The sequence below is a fragment of the Meleagris gallopavo genome, chromosome 9 (assembly GCF_905368555.1).
Source record: "Meleagris gallopavo chromosome 9, MGAL_WU_HG_1.1, whole genome shotgun sequence".
In the NCBI taxonomy this organism is placed as follows: Eukaryota; Metazoa; Chordata; class Aves; order Galliformes; family Phasianidae; genus Meleagris; species Meleagris gallopavo.
The window spans coordinates 15,576,434-15,592,014 of record NC_139412.1 but is presented as its reverse complement, the minus strand read 5'-3'; the positions used below and the strand labels follow the sequence as shown (position 1 = coordinate 15,592,014).

Genomic DNA, 15,581 nt, shown 5'->3' with positions numbered 1-15,581 from the left:
AATGCATATAGACCCCTGCAGAAAGACAGCTGGGGCAGCATTTTTGTTCTGCTGACCTGACCTCCCTTCACCTCCCTCCTTTCCTCTCTCCCAGAGATCAAAAATCGCCGTCTACGAGAAAATGTGGTCTTACATGAAGTCGGCCGAGCCCTCCGTGTTCACCAAAACCACGGCGGACGGGGTGGCGCGGGTGCGCAAGTCCAAGGGGAAGTTTGCCTTCCTGCTGGAGTCGACGATGAACGAGTACATCGAGCAGCGCAAGCCCTGCGACACCATGAAAGTTGGAGGGAACCTGGATTCCAAGGGCTACGGGGTAGCCACCCCCAAAGGCTCAGCATTAAGGTGGGTGGAATAATATAACAATATCCATGTTGTTATAGTATTCCACCTACCCTGATGTATTGTGTTGTCATTTTCTTTCTTGTGGATTTTGAGGTAACTTTTAAAGTTTAAAAATCTTCAATATTCCATGGAGTTAAATAAGACGGTAAATTACGGTTTCGTTTATTTAATGCATCCATTTTTTTTTTTAGTGCTCTCTTTGTGTTGTCCTTTCTGATTGTTTGTTGCTGTTTTAATTTTACAGTTCAATGGCTTTTTCAATTTAAATGGTAAAAGCCGAGTTAACCTGCCATACGTGACGAATGTTAACTGCATGATGTGGTGTTCTTGTTACTTTTTTTCTCAAAGACGATTTCCCCATCCCGCACACTTCAGTTTTGAGCAAATGTTATCCTCCATGCCACCTTCCAATATTTAACCCTGTATTTGCTGTACAAACATTTTTATAGCTCCACGTTCTGTGAAATTTTAGCCAATTTGTCCTCTTGTGCTCCTTTTTTTATACGTTACGATTTCCTAAGCATTTGTGCATTTTTCTTACAAGTTATGTTTTATCGTTTCAAGAAATGCTGTTAACCTGGCAGTATTAAAACTGAATGAGCAAGGCCTCTTGGACAAATTGAAAAACAAATGGTGGTACGACAAAGGAGAGTGCGGCAGCGGGGGAGGTGACTCCAAGGTCAGCCTCAATGTCACCACAATCGGGTACCTTAGTGGAGAGTAATCGGCAAGGCTGTTATTGTGCTCGCCAAGGACAAAAACGCTGATCAAAACCATCCGAATTGTTGCGATGGGGGAAAAAAAAAAGCCATTCACTTGCCCAGTAGCTCTTGTAAAAAACAGCGATGTTTAATGGTGGCAGCAGTTTTTGGTCAAGCCTGCAAACCTCACTGAACTAACAGATAGCAAGCCCAGTGCTGGGGGGACCAGACCACAGGTTGGTAGGTTGGCTTAGACTTACTTCTGAGAGACCTTGTCCACTGAGGATGTCTCCTTTCCCCCATGCTCTGCTGGGGCTGGTCCCAGCCTGGGGCTCTCTGCAGACATGGGCCGCTGTGCTAGGCGGTCTGGTCTCAGAGCTGAGCTGCTTCCCGTGCTGTAGGGGGGCTGCTGGCCCAGCTTGGGGTCACAAGGTAAGGGCTCAGAAATGACCACAGCAATGGCAGTAGGTAGAGTGGGCTGGGTATTAGTGGTCATCTTAGTGCAGGAATTACCAAGGAATTTAATTTCAGTTTTGTTGCTCTGCTGAAAACTTAAGCAATGATGGGAATCATCCATTAGTGGCAAGGTAATAGCAATAACAGCAACGTGTAAGGAACTAGAGCTTGCAAGAGATGTTGTTTGCAGCAGTGAAGGGCGTTGAAATGATGCACTGAAGTGGAAATTAATCTTAAGGAAAGGTTTGGGTAGTTTTGCTCAGAGTCACCTGTGTATGACAGTGACCAGCCTTCTGCACACAGGAGCATTGCACTCGTGTTTGCTGTGCTTTTAAAATATGGATTAAAATCCTAGCTTCAGAGGCATCAGTGTGGCATGTTCATGGGCTGAAGCCTCCCCCTGTGCCAGGCAGCCTGTGCCCAAGGCATACTCCCTGAGATGCTCAAAGGAGATCCTGTACTGAAGGAGCTAACTGGTGTTGCCAGCTAGACCCTGCCATCCTTAAGCTGGTAAAGAGAAGCAATAGCTAGAATGGGTTGGATGTTGTTAGTCACCTTGGGTACAGGAATTACCAGGATATTTACTTTCAAATGCAGTTTTATATAAAAAAAATTGAGATTAATTTTTATAGTGGCTAGTGATAGTAAAATCAGTTCCTTAAGGAACAATAACTTCTGTTCTCTCTTACAAAAATGCTTCAGGTTTGTTCAAAGATCAACAATAACAGCATTTTCAGTAAATCACGGTTTTGGACAATCACTGCAAATTACTGCTGCATTCCATTAGTATGAGTTGCATGCAGCTAGCTACCTAGGGAGTTACTCAGCTTCTCATCTCTGTATAGCAAAAGCCACTGCGTAGTAGTAAAAGGAAAGAAAAGGTCTTGCATCCTGGCTTGTTCAATGCCTGCGTTTGCAGTGCACAGCAACAGCCTGCAGAGCTCTCACATGCTTTTTAGCTCAGTGGCTCATCCTTCATACAACATTTTTATATAATGGGAGACTTGCTGGTATATTAAATGTTTAATATTCTCCTGGGATCCAGCACTGCGTTTTCTAATACTGCCTCCATGGAAGCAAACCTTTCGTATGAAGCAGCATCAATGAACTCCATTGCTTTGTGTTCATTGAATTAAAACTAGGCAACTAATGCTTACAGCCCTAAGGAAGTTGAAGAGGATTTCAAAAATGGTCATAATTAGAGCAGGGTCATTCTTCTATTCTTGCTTGTGCTGAAGAACCTTTTGAAAGAGCAATGTCATCTATTAGCAAGCTCTGGCCTTGCTCAGTGGATGCTGAGAGGTACACCAGAACAGAGGAGCAAATGTGATGGGCAGGCAGGGAAGGGTGACTTCTTATTTCTGGAGATGTAGTAAATCAAAAAGGGCTTTTTTTACAACAAAATGGCTTTTCCTTTGAGGCAGCATTCTGCAGGCATTTAATCCTGCAGGCTCAGGCTGCACAGCACTTGGACAGGTGGACAGACAGACAGATGCCTTCCTGGCAGCGCACACTGGCATTCTCATCCATGCCAACCCCAGGCCGCTCCCCTCCCCTCTGTCCTCCCACCAGAGCCTGGCTTGCTCTCATCCCATCTACACAGCTAATTCTCTGTACCAACGTGGCTTTATTAATAGGGGATCCCATGGGAGTCACTTTGGAGCTGTTCTTTTTTCCCTTGGAGGAGGAGATACTGAAGGAGACTGAATGAAGGAGGCAATACCTGGGAGAACTGAGTGAATGATGGAGGTGATACCTGGGGATGATTGAATGGCAGCACCTGCTAAGTCACTGCTCAGGGCAGGCTGTGGGTGGCCACTGGAGGTGAGCACATGGGGCCCATTGCTTGCTTGGGGCAGCTTTCTCTACTGGCAAAGCTAAAGAGCCCCTCTCTCAGCTCAGCCAGTAGAGACCTGGGCTTGCAGAGCAGCTGCCTGAGCAGGTCATTGACCCTGCCTACCTCCAGTACAGTCTTGAGCTCTAGCTCATGCTGGAGTAAGTATTTGTTTGCCTGTGCTAGTGCCCATTGCCATCCTGTGGAGTTCCCTCCCATGTGCATCCTTCCTGTGGTGCAGCATACAAGTACTGTACACTGTGCTGCAGGATTCTGAGCTGTAATTGTGAGTTCACCTCTTGTTACCGCATGTTCCTGGCCACTGGAAGATTACCCAGTGATCCAAGCATCAACAGAATTTTGAGTCCTGTGGTGGGAATCACAGAAGGAACTAAATGGCCTTTCTGAAAGCATTTAAATCTACTCCATGACAAGCGCATGGTGGGCACTGCACTGCCCTGCAGTGTCCTGGCTGCTGGGGCTGCCCTGGGAGGGGCTTCCACAGCCAGTGCTGGGCTCCTCTGTGCACAGTGGGTGTGTGATGCACGTTAATACATGTGGGGTGACTGACTTTCCTGGTGCAGGCATCCTGTACCTACATCAACGTTTGTTCACTTTGCTGTCTTAAATGCGCATGAATTTAGGTTCATCCATTGGATTTGTGGCAAAATTACACCGTATTCTCAACCTCTTATGCATGTCAGCTGCGTTCACAGTTGCGAGAGGACACAGAATAGCAGTTATAAAACAAATGTATTCCAGGAAATATGTTATAACATATTACCAATTTGGAAACTAATTATTTTGTTTATTATACAATCCTATCATCTCATAGCTCAGTGATGGCTGAATAGGAATTTAACGAGGAATAGACGAAACAGGATGTAGGCAGCAGCAGCAGGATGAGTGACTTAAGGGAAACTAATTATTCAGTTGCATAGGAACAATTTTCTGCTAAGATTAATTTCTATAGTTCTGCAGTTGAGACATTTCTTGTATTCTCATACTTTCATGGTAATGCTGAATGACAACCAGCATGGAAGGAAATTGTCTGAACGTAGCGTTTTACCAGCTTCACATGCCAGGAGTCCTTCCTAATTATTTGACTTAATTTCTTTAATGTATTCTTTTTTAGGCTGATATCTCTTTCGGAGTGCATCTGTGAAATGGTACTCGATGCAACGCTGCTTCATTTTTTGGTCATTCCCTTTTAATCAGGAGATTACTTTTGCAGAGAGCCTAGTTGAGTCCTGCCCTCAGAGCCTCACACTGTAAAGCACTGCGTTTCCCAGCCCTTCAGAGACGAGAGCGGGGCCATTAGCAGATGGGATTTGTTCCCCCATTTCTCGCTGCTGTTTTGCTTTGATACATTTGCAGCACAGCAGTTAGCATTTGTGGCATCATTTTTTAAGTGGCATATTTTTAGAAGAAATCTGCTAGGCATCATTTTAGATGATACCTGACATCTAAAGAGCACCACTGCCAAACGTGCGGTGCTTTATAGCGAACATTTGCGTTAATGGTGATCTTAAAAAGATGCAGCACAATTTATTTGAGCAATTTGTTGGAAATTACATTCAGCAGCGTGAATTTACTTGCCACCCATTCTGTAGGCCTGGGTTATGATCTGGAAAAAGATGGAATGGCTGGTGAGAGCCAGCGGTGGTGGCATGGAGATCATTGCCACTCGGAGCTGGGAAAGTAATGTGAAATTATTGCATTGTGCAACTGAGTGACAAAGCAAAGTAGTACTTTAATAAGATAATAATGCTTTTGGATGAAGATATCAAAATATGTGCTTAATTAACAGCTATTATTTTATAGCATATTAGGAAGCAAAACTGTGTATGTTTTATATCAACAGTGAAGTCTTAGTGCTTTAAGAGTTCATTGGAGCATCTCGTTTGGAGCACTGCCAGAAGGACAGGGAGCCTGCCTTGTTTGCAGAAACTTCTGTGCTGCTGTGGAGCTCATGGAAGATGTTTTACTGGGACAGCCACTAGGATAGTCAGGATGAGGACCGAGGGCAAGCAGGTTGCCCAGGCTGGAAGGAGCTGTTGGGCTCAGGGCTGGCGTCGGAAGATTGGGAACCTTTTGTTTGTGTAACCTTTAGCAAAACTGCTAAAGGTGGGGACCTGCTTTGCTGCCTTCACAAGGAAATGCGCTTGTGCAGCGCTGATTGCGGTGGAGCAACCACACATTCTGCTTCACAGCCACAAGAATCCTCAGCAAAGACTTGTGAGTCATGCATTTGTTTTGATAATACCTGTGGTGCTTAAGAGTTGTTTTCCATGAATTTCTTGCATGAGTCATTTATCCTGCATTACGAGCATGAGTGTGGGGAGAACTGAGGCAGGGCTCATTGGGCCTGGAGAAGGGAGAGGAGAAAGCAGCAGCTCGAAGTGGAGCTCCCAGGGCAGGAGCAGGGCTTGTGCTCGTTCAGCTCTGCACTCGATTCTTTCCTCACCAATGGTAATGATTGTCACATAGAGTACAAAGGGAAAAATAAACGCCTCTCTTCTTCTTCTTCAAAGTAATTCTAACCTTCCAGCACTGAGCTCGCATGGAGGCAGGCACTCTGCGCACACCAGCACTGTAACCGTGCTTTGCACACCTCTGGTTCATGCCAGCAACACGGCTGTTCCACGGTGCCTGCGTGCCTTCGGACTGAGATGCAGGACCTGCAGCAGGAGCTGCAGAAGAAGCCATCCCAGGAGAAAAGTAGTTCATAGAAGACGGGGGAAAAAGTGGCTATGTCTAGAGCAAGAGAAGGAAAAGGTGAGGGGGCACCCTGCACACAAGGTAAGTTGAGTCTCTTGCTCATATCCCCTCAGGGTAGCAAGGATGCAGGTAATGTCAGGAAGGCCCCACATTGCTGTGTCAGATGTTGTTGGCTGTAGCATAGCATGAAGGCCCCACCATCAAGTTTCTCCAGTGCTGCCCGCGCTCTCCCCACGGCTGTGTCTCAAGTCTCAGGCACTGCTACAAATGAACTACAGTGACTTGTTACAGCTTGCATTTCCTAATCCAATATGCACGTATTATTGCATTAGCACTTGGCACTTCTATTAAATTATGATCCTGTTAGTACAGAGTTTAATTTATTTGAGCTACGTTTATGAAACATATAAATATACTTTCCTAGAGACAGTTGCTGCCACCAAACACAGACAGCGTGCACTCTGAAGAGCAGAGGAAGCTGCAGGTTCAGGTGGTGACATGTCTGGCTCGGTGCAGGTGTGTTTAGCACGGGTGTAGGTGGTGTGATGATGGCACCCTACAGTCACACTCGTCTTCCACGTTGCAGCAAATACAGCACCAAAACCAGGTTTTAAATTGAACGTCTAATGCCTGCACGGAAAACTCCACGGGTTCCATGAGGATGCAATAGGTGCTCCATTGTGCCTATAAAAATAGTAAGCAAGATCTCTTGAATTGACCAAAAGAACACTTTTTTATGGAATGAAGACCAGAGCAAACATCTGTTAATGCAGCTACTAAATACTCAGCAGGAACTGTGGAAAACCATCCCCTGGGAGATCATTTGTGTAGCTTTCACATGGCCACTGTGCAGCCTGCAAGCTCTCCTTGCAGGCAGCTGCTGTCTGAGCAGAGGGAAGAGCCGGCAGGCCACAGATGCTCTCTGCATCGATGCAGTCCTCGCAGGCTGCTGTACCACATCAAAACAGCAGCACGAGGCACTGCCCACACATGCCTTCTGGCTCTGATGAAACTGCTTTGCGTCTTAATTCATTCCATGACACCTTTCAATACTGAGAGGTGGAAAACAGGCAAACAGTGCTGTGCCCTCCCTGACATCTCAAGTCAGCGATCGCCACTGGGAACACCCCTCTCCAGCCCCGTCAGCAAGGGAGCCACATCTGGTTGTGCCACTGAGAGCAAGAGTGAGAAAAAACCCTTCTGCTGGAGGATTTAACGCTGTGACTGATGCCTCTGAGCACAACGCCAGCCGTCAGCGTGCGGCGTATTTCTTAGGTGGCTGGGGATGTATGGGGCTTCAGGTGCTTACTTTTAATCTTCTGGTTTTGAAGGCTCTTTGTCTTTTCAAACAAGACAGCTTTCTCTTCTGTCCCATCCTCTGCCCAGCCATAAAATATTTCAGTCCCTAAGATGTTATGAACTCTGTAAAGAAATGTTGGAGCTCTGAAGTGGTGGCAGAGTACAACCCAGTGCTCGTTTCTTAAAAAAAAAACAAAGACATGCCTGATGCTTTCTTAACGAATAGTTACTGCTGAGTGTGAGATACAGAAGATCACTTTTTGAGGCAAAACATAAGTAGGAACAGTGAATGACTGTGTTTTCAGGGCTTTGCTCATGCCTGCTTTGAGTGCCCTGCAACTGTGGGCTTTAAACATGCACAGAGACTTTTAATATGGAGTCCATTTCCAGCCTAGATCTTCCCCATCCCTTATGTATGGATGCAGAACAAAACATGAAACTGTGGCATGGGGATGCTGCTAAATTGGTAAATTATGACAGACCGTATCTTGAAAGAGAGCTGATCTAGGAAAGAGCAGAAAGCTTGGGCAATACATTCACCCTCTGGTTTCCTACCTAGTCAGAAATTATTTCAGTAATAAGATTTGACAAAAAGTCCTTTCAATAGTTACAGATCAGGCTAGGATTTATAGAGCTTGGGGGGATAAAGTGCCTTATTTGATTTAGACGGGTCTTTAACCTCGAGCAATGCCCTCTAGAGAACTGGATTTGGTGTCTCTTCCTGGATTCTTTCTGTCTTTCTATTTTAATGACGTTAGTGAGATTTGTGTGGTGCACTGTCAGGTTGAGAGGAGTGCTGGGGCTGATGCCTGCCTCCGCCAGTGCCCCTCGCCCAGCTCAGTGTCTGGGTGCTGGTGATGTCAGCAACTCCAGCTGTGCTTCAGCCAGTGAGGACAGCTGCAGCCAGAAGAAACAAGCAGAATTTGTGCTGCAGGTGTTGGAGCGCTCTAAATATGTCAGATTCCTAAATTAAAGGGATTAAGAAAGAAAGAACACAGATTAAAAGCAAAACCAGTTGAATGAGCATTTTACAATGTGCTCGTGGAGACCTGGTGCAGCGTTGGGCTTTCTCCTCCTTCATGTCACTGAGATTTGCGTGGGAGGCGAAGGCCCCTCAAGAAAGCTGCATTTCGTGTTGCTCAGCAAGGCATTAGCACCAAGTGAGGATGTCATTCTTCATTAATCTTGCTGTCTTCAGAGGGACAGATTTGCCAGAAACCTCCTGTGGCTTTTTGTTGCTCGGATCTCACAGACTGGCCAAAAAAATGGCCTCACCAGATACATTACACCGGATTTACAGCTGGTCTGCGCCCATACAGTGTAATGCAGCTGTGGCCCAGCAGTGCCCTTGGCTGTGACATTGCTTACCCTGATGCACCCCACATGGCCAGGGCCAGGGTATGTGAGAACACAAACAGCTTGTTTGTAAATGCCACATCCCTAATGTGCATCGTGCTTCCCCAGGACTTCTCCACTCGGAGCTTGTTGGCATCTGGAAAGGAAAATAAAAGGACCTTCTGTGGACTATTCAGGATTTCATGCTGTGAGAGATGCAGTACTGAGTACACTGGGAACTGCATCTTCAGGCACTCAGCCAGACTTGTTTGCAGTGGACAGGCTCCAGCCAGCCTTGTGCATTGTGCATTTGGAGCCATCCACCTGGGGAGGAGGATCCCCATTGCCACCGGCCCCAGATTTCCTATCCTCAGAAAGGCTCAATGTTCAACCTTGGAAACAGATGCAAACATCCCTTTGGGTGGCTCTGGGGACATAGCAGCTCCCAAGCTGCCCACTGGGGCACCATAGGAGCAGGCTGGGCCTGGTGGCACTGCTGCAGCTCAGCCCCTGCTGCCAAGGGCCCCAGCTGGGTCACAGGCAAGAAAAGAATGCTCTCCGAACCAGAGGAGTTCTCACTAGTGATGTTGTTCTGCTTTCTCTTCAGCTTGTGGGTCAGTTCTTCACCTTCTGCTCCAAAAATGCTACTTTTGGACTCTCAAGATCTGCAAGCAACAGTGCTGAGACAACACTGTGTACCCTGCACACAGATAATCTATAAAACATTAGAAGATGGCTGGTTGTGGGTGAAGGGACAACTGCAGATTGAAGTCTGTAAAAGCTGGGTGGTGAGAGCCCAGTGCCGGGGACGCTCAGTGTGGCCCTGATGGAGTCCTGCCAGGAGCCTCTCAGTGTTTGCTTCTTTGTGGTGCTCTTTTCTGAGCAATTTCATCTAAAAATCCTAGATTAATTACGAGCAATGTTTCATCTGGTTTGAAGGGAGCAGTGTGCTGTCTGCAGCTTTCATTTGGTGTCCTTGGCAATGATCATTTTTGGGTATAACATTTATATTACATCAATTAGAGCATAGAATGGGATATGAATTATCCAAAGCTGTTCCAATCACCACTTAAATCTTTATTGATTGCAAGTAATAAACATAAGTGCAGTGTTGCAGAGTTTATGCCACACAAGCACCAGTTACCCACAACTGGTGAGCATCTGGGGTTAGCGGGTGAGATGTTTCAGGCACATCTGAGTTGTGCTCTTGAAGCACCCTGGCCATGGTCACCATGGTTCCCTCCTGCTGTGATGCGTGAGGGCCCAGCCAGGCACCAGGTCATCAGTATGTCCCACCACTTCGTCCTGCAAAATGACACTTTCCTGGCAAGGCTGGCAATGGAGATGCTTTTCTCATAAATTAAAAGCACCTTTTCCAAGAACCAGCTCAGCCTCAGTTGTTCAGCAGTGCAGTGGCACATCACTGCAGTGGGCAGGAATGGGAAGCTGAGCAATGGAAGTGCCAGCCTGGCGGTGTTGGCAGCCATCTGAGGGGCTTCACTGCCATGTGCTCCCACAGCATGCAGTGACAACACTGGATAGCATCTGGTGCTGAGCATCTGCTTTCTGTAGGTGAAGGTAAAACCACAGAAGTGGACATAAGAGGTCATTAATCAAATTGAAAACCTGTTACGGTTTATAATTTGTGAAGCGCGTGAGTTTTACCTGCTAACATTTGAGTCTGATAAAGAACTGTTTCTTTGATAATTCATTTACTTTTCTTCAAATTCAAATTCATTCTGGACAGAAAGAAAAAATCACCATGCCACAGCCCTTCTTAACGTAGTAAAATTGACTGCAACTAAGCTGAAACTTAGTACTGAGGCACTGCAGCAAAAGCTGGGCAAGTCCTTCAGACAGGAAGATAGTGTCACGAAGAGAAGGAAAAAGAGAGAGAAGATGGGTTCTGTCTCAAAGCATTTTCCATGTTCATGCAATGGAAAAATAATCAGATAACAAAGCAGAAACGCAGTAGAAGCTCTGCAGTTTGCACATACACCTATAAGCATGGGGAACATACCCAGGCTGGAAGCCATGCTGTGTCTGTGCCAGGAGGGGACAAGGAGGTGCCGCAGGAATTCTGACATTTAGAGGGGAAGTAGCCAGGATTTTGAAACAGAACCAGAAGCCCAAGGCACACAGACCAAGGGGGTGGTTTCAAAGAGTGAAAGTGCAGTGCCTTTCAGAAATCACACCGTCAGCACCGTCCTGTGCCCTGGGCAGACAGAAGCAGGATTTGGGGCTGTCATCCCAAGACAGGAGGGGCTGAAATGTGCAGAAAGGATCCTGGGGATCTGAGCCCCTCACAGCTGGGAGAGGAGCCAGTGGGTACCTTGGTGGCACCTGGCCTGTGGGGACAGACCAGCACCTCTTGTCTTCTGGCTGTAAGGGGTGAGTGCTCACAGCAACACCTGCATTACCAGGAGCAGGGAAACCAAACTGCTGATAGATCAGTAAAAACCATCTCTGTCCCAGGTGTAAAATAGTGTTTGCAGCAGACTCTTAGAAAACATCAACCATAGCAAATGGCTTAATTCAGCATTGGGCTACTGGTACTATTCCCTTTGTCTCAAGACTTCCAGTCCTACATGGACATAAGCAACCAAACGCTCAGTGGCATCTGGGAAAGCCCAGCAGCCCCGACCTTGCATGGTTACACTGAGCTCAGCCAAACCTGGTTGTGAAAAAAACACACAAAATTCTGCTGCTGCGGTGAGGAAGAAAACCACAGCAAGTCTGTGCCCTGACTACAGTCCCACACCAAGGGAGTTCTGTCGACCTGATCCCACTCACTACAGCTCACTTTGCTGGCATACAGAGTACAGAGAGCTCGAGATCACAACCCCTGAAAACTTCACTTTCATAAAAGCAGCCAAACTAATCAGCAGCTGGTCTGGAAACCACACAGGGAAGATGAAAAAGAATCCCATCATAAATTAAAGGCAGAGGAAAGGCAGCCGAATCCACCAGGGAAAGGGACCTCACAGAGCATCCCGTACAGCCCAGAACAGTGACCTAATTAAAGAAGCAGCTGGAAAGCACATCCTCATCCCAGGGAAAAGATGAAGAAATGTCTTTTGAGAGAGACCCAGAAACAGTGCAGGGGATCCCATGGGCCACCTGTGTTGTACCCAAGGGTGTCAGTGGCTTGGATGCAGCCTTCCTCATGCAAATGGTGCCAGGACCAAGCTATGAAAAGTCACCTTCCTGCGGCAAGCACAGAAAAACCCTCCCATACCTTCAGTACCGGGCAAAAGCCTGAATCTGCCCCCAAATCCCAACCCTTTCCAGCACATGTGGAGGGCTCTTGGTACAGGTGGATGCCCACCATCCTGCACACTCAGTGCTGGAGCCAGGGGAGCCGCACGGCCACCTGGGGCCATGACCAGCAAAGGCAAATTCCCCTCTGTTTGGTTAAGATAATTTTAGTTTACTTTTATACATATATATATATATACTTCTTTTTAGCAGTTGCGTGTGCACAATTAACTGCAATCTTGGCTTTAAGAAAAATAATAAAGCGCCCTAATTAGCATGTTAAGCCTTCTCATTTCCCAATACTGTATAATGTTGTGAAAGCTAATTTATAATGTATTGGATGTTATGCAAATTCTCTGTGTTCCATAAGGGGTTTATAAAGGCATGCAAATTAAAAATAGTGTTTGGAATGGGACTGGGGGGAAGGGGAAATTTGCACAGTATAATATGCAGAGGAGCGAGAAAGGTGTTTATAGCCTTCTCCCCATTGTTTGTATATTCTCAGCCGCACAATGCTTTTCAGAGCAGGGAATGCACTGCATAAAATCTCTCCAAATTGGATCATTTTTAAATGAAATCTCGAATGAAAGAGTCGTCCTCCAAGCGGTGAGCCACCCGCTCACTGCTGGGACTTGCAGCACGAGGTGATGCTGCCTGGGGTTGCTGGGACCAGCGGTCCCCTGCACAATGGCACAGTGTCAACGAGGATAAAAGCTGACAGCCCAGTGTGGGCACGTGAACCCAGCCTTCCCTCAGCCACAAAGGTGTTCGGAGCAGGTCTGCGTGGGCTTGCTGGCTTGCTGTCTGTTAGTGCCACTGGCGTGCCGCTGGACCGGGCCCACCACCGCCACAGAGCTACTGCCAGTGCTGGGGCTGGGCAACGGGGCAATTGGGCTCGCTTTGTTTCTCCTACCCTCATTTAACAGTGAGTGCCGATTACTCAAAGCGATATGGGCAGGACCTGGTAATATAGCGTTGCTGTAGCATTAACTTAAGGGGATGATCCAGTTGCCTGCAGTGTAAATACTTTGTGGCCAGGAACCCTGCTTTATCGCTTTGTATAGTTTTAAAGTAGTTTAAAGCTTGAATAACATAAAATAACATAATATAATGTTATTTATGTTATTTCCCACGTGAAGAACTCCTGTAAACCTTGCAGTATTGAAACTCAGTGAACAAGGCATCTTAGACAAGCTGAAAAACAAATGGTGGTACGATAAGGGTGAATGTGGAGCCAAGGACTCCGGAAGTAAGGTCAGTCGCTGAAGGTCTTTTCGTACTGATTAGCAATCACATTTTGACCCACTGTTTGTGTATACAGAGAATGACTTTCAAAAGTTGCTATTTGCATTTCGAAGGTTGAAAGAAAAGAATAGAAAAAAATCGTTAAGTCTCCGAAAATGACCGCAATTTTTCTTACATGCAGTAACAGACTTTAGTTGTAAGTATGTTTTGCTATTTAGTGTTTTGCTGCAAAGACATGGAAGGAGAATCCCCCAAAGCGCTCGGAGCTGCCTCCCTCATTTGAATTTGCAAGTTTCCTCTCAGTCAGGGTGTTTTATTCAGGCCTGATTTTTTCCTTATTATTATTCTCAGTTTGATTGAACGTCTACAATTTGTTTCAAAATTGTAACATAGATCCTATAGAGGTCAGTCTGCAAAACAGTCACGTGCTTGCAAAGGGTAGGCTAGTTCAGGACAGACCCCTGGTGAGGAAGAAGTGCCTTTCCTGCCCTATTTTCCTCTTCAGTTCAGAATGTGTTTAGCTGAATTTTGGAGCTGTTTTTGGCGACTCTGTCTGCCATTCCCATTCCACCTGGACCCGTTTTGCTGCTGCACAGCCGCTGCCAGCTGTGTGCCCAGCCCCATGGGGACACACGTGGGCAGGTCTGGCTGCATCAGCCATGCTGGGTTTGCAGCAAACACTCATTTGAGCCATTCAGTTTAAGCCATATTAGGATTTCATTGTTGTTTTTTTTTTAATGCCTATATAGCCACTGAGGATAACAACACCGGAGTGAAGGAGGCTTTCAAAGACACCTCTAGGAGTTGTCCTGCTGACATCAGCACAGCTCCCTTGTGCCCTTGGAAGCACTCACTGTGACTTCCCCCCAGAAATGCTCCCAATTTGGAGGCCCCTCCCCATGTCAGGCTCCATTCAGCATTCCAACTGAGCCAGCAAGGTGCTGCCCTGCTTTCAGCTGGGCTGGGGGCTGCTTGGGGTACAGCCCTGGAGCTGCTCTGGGAGATGAAAGGAATCTGAGCAGAGGCCCTGCAGCAATTGGCAAGAGGCAGAAATAAGCGATATTTCAGGTCTCAATGCAGGCTGTTTGCTAAAATGCATCTATCTATCTAAACTGCCTGTTTAGATACAAGACAGACACACACAAGGTACATCCTCCTTTATTCTGAGTACACAGAAGGTTGGATGCCCCTGGAGATAGCCACACACTGAGGTCTGTCTGGGAACACCTGGGCTTACTTTGCCTTTCAGCTCAGGCATGATCCAGCAGCATCTCCCATGTGCAGCAGCAAAAGGGTTGTGGTTGTATTCCTGCTTAATCTCATTACAAAACCCTCTTTTTTAAAATGAAAGCCTTCTCCCCGCCCCTTCATCTGCCATGTCCTGAAGGGATGCAAATCCCAGGCAGCATATTTTGTGCTGCAGTAATGTTTTCTGCTCCCTGCAGGTGCTGTCTTAGCTTAGGGTTCTCCTGACCTTAGCCCAGCTGACCATCTTCCTAGGGTTGTTTGTTTGTTTGTTTTTAAACTGTTGGAAAAAAAGGTAGAAAAGTTTAGCAGTATCTATCTCACTAGTTATATCTACATTCACCAAAGCCAGGCATCTAGTGGCTTGTGTTTTTCTGTTTACTTTCATAATGCAAGAATCTGCTACTTTAAGTAGCCCTGGGCTGTCCACTAGAGCTTCCCAAAGGTGCCCTGGCCTCCGGCTTTGCCCAGGGGCAGCGAAGGCCTGGGGAAGCCAATGGCAAAAATCCTATTGACTTCCACATGGCCGAGGTTTTGCTTGGCAACCGGCGCAGGACAGAGCAGCTCCTGCTGCCATCCCTGCCCCGCGGGGCCAGCGGCACCAGTAGGGTCACACAGCGTGACCACAGCGGGTAAGGCTGTTGGGTTGTGTGGGGGTGGGGGGGATTTGGACTTGTTTGGAAAGTTTGTACCGTGTGTGGTCGTTGTTAGGACTGAGTGCAAAGTAACCTGCTTTCTGTCTGCCTTTTTCTCACAGCAAAACTAACGGTGTGGTTCGTTTCTCTTAGGACAAGACCAGTGCTCTGAGCCTGAGCAATGTGGCCGGGGTTTTCTATATTCTTGTCGGAGGCCTTGGGCTCGCCATGATGGTGGCTTTAATCGAGTTTTGTTACAAGTCTCGGGCAGAGTCCAAGCGAATGAAACTCACCAAGAACACCCAAAACTTTAAGCCTGCTCCCACCACCAATACCCAGAATTATGCTACGTACAGAGAAGGCTACAACGTGTATGGCACAGAAAGCGTGAAAATCTAGGGGTACGAGTAAGGTCCAGTCAACTAGAAATCCTCTTCCTTAACTTCTGTGTGTTCTTCTAACTTCTGGGGGGATTTAAGTGAGCCTTTCCCTGCACAGGAGCAGGCTGCT

The 15,581-nt window shown here is 46.9% G+C and overlaps 1 protein-coding gene across 16 annotated transcripts in view; it reads left to right on the top strand.

Annotated features, from left to right (window-relative positions):
* Positions 1 to 15,581, top strand: part of GRIA3 (glutamate ionotropic receptor AMPA type subunit 3) — a 542,807-nt gene that overhangs the window by 526,791 nt on the left and 435 nt on the right. For 14 of the 16 annotated variants that reach the window (XM_085230480.1, XM_085230478.1, XM_085230479.1 and 11 more), the window contains 3 exons: positions 95 to 342; positions 13,086 to 13,200; positions 15,225 to 15,472. In XM_085230480.1, the coding sequence (XP_085086606.1) occupies positions 95 to 342; positions 13,086 to 13,200; positions 15,225 to 15,470 (609 nt within the window). In that variant the 3' untranslated portion in view covers positions 15,471 to 15,472. Of the gene's footprint in view, positions 1 to 94; positions 343 to 906; positions 1,022 to 13,085; positions 13,201 to 15,224; positions 15,473 to 15,581 lie in introns of those variants that run through there. The other 2 variants (XR_014884948.1, XM_085230474.1) reach the window with 2 other exon arrangements.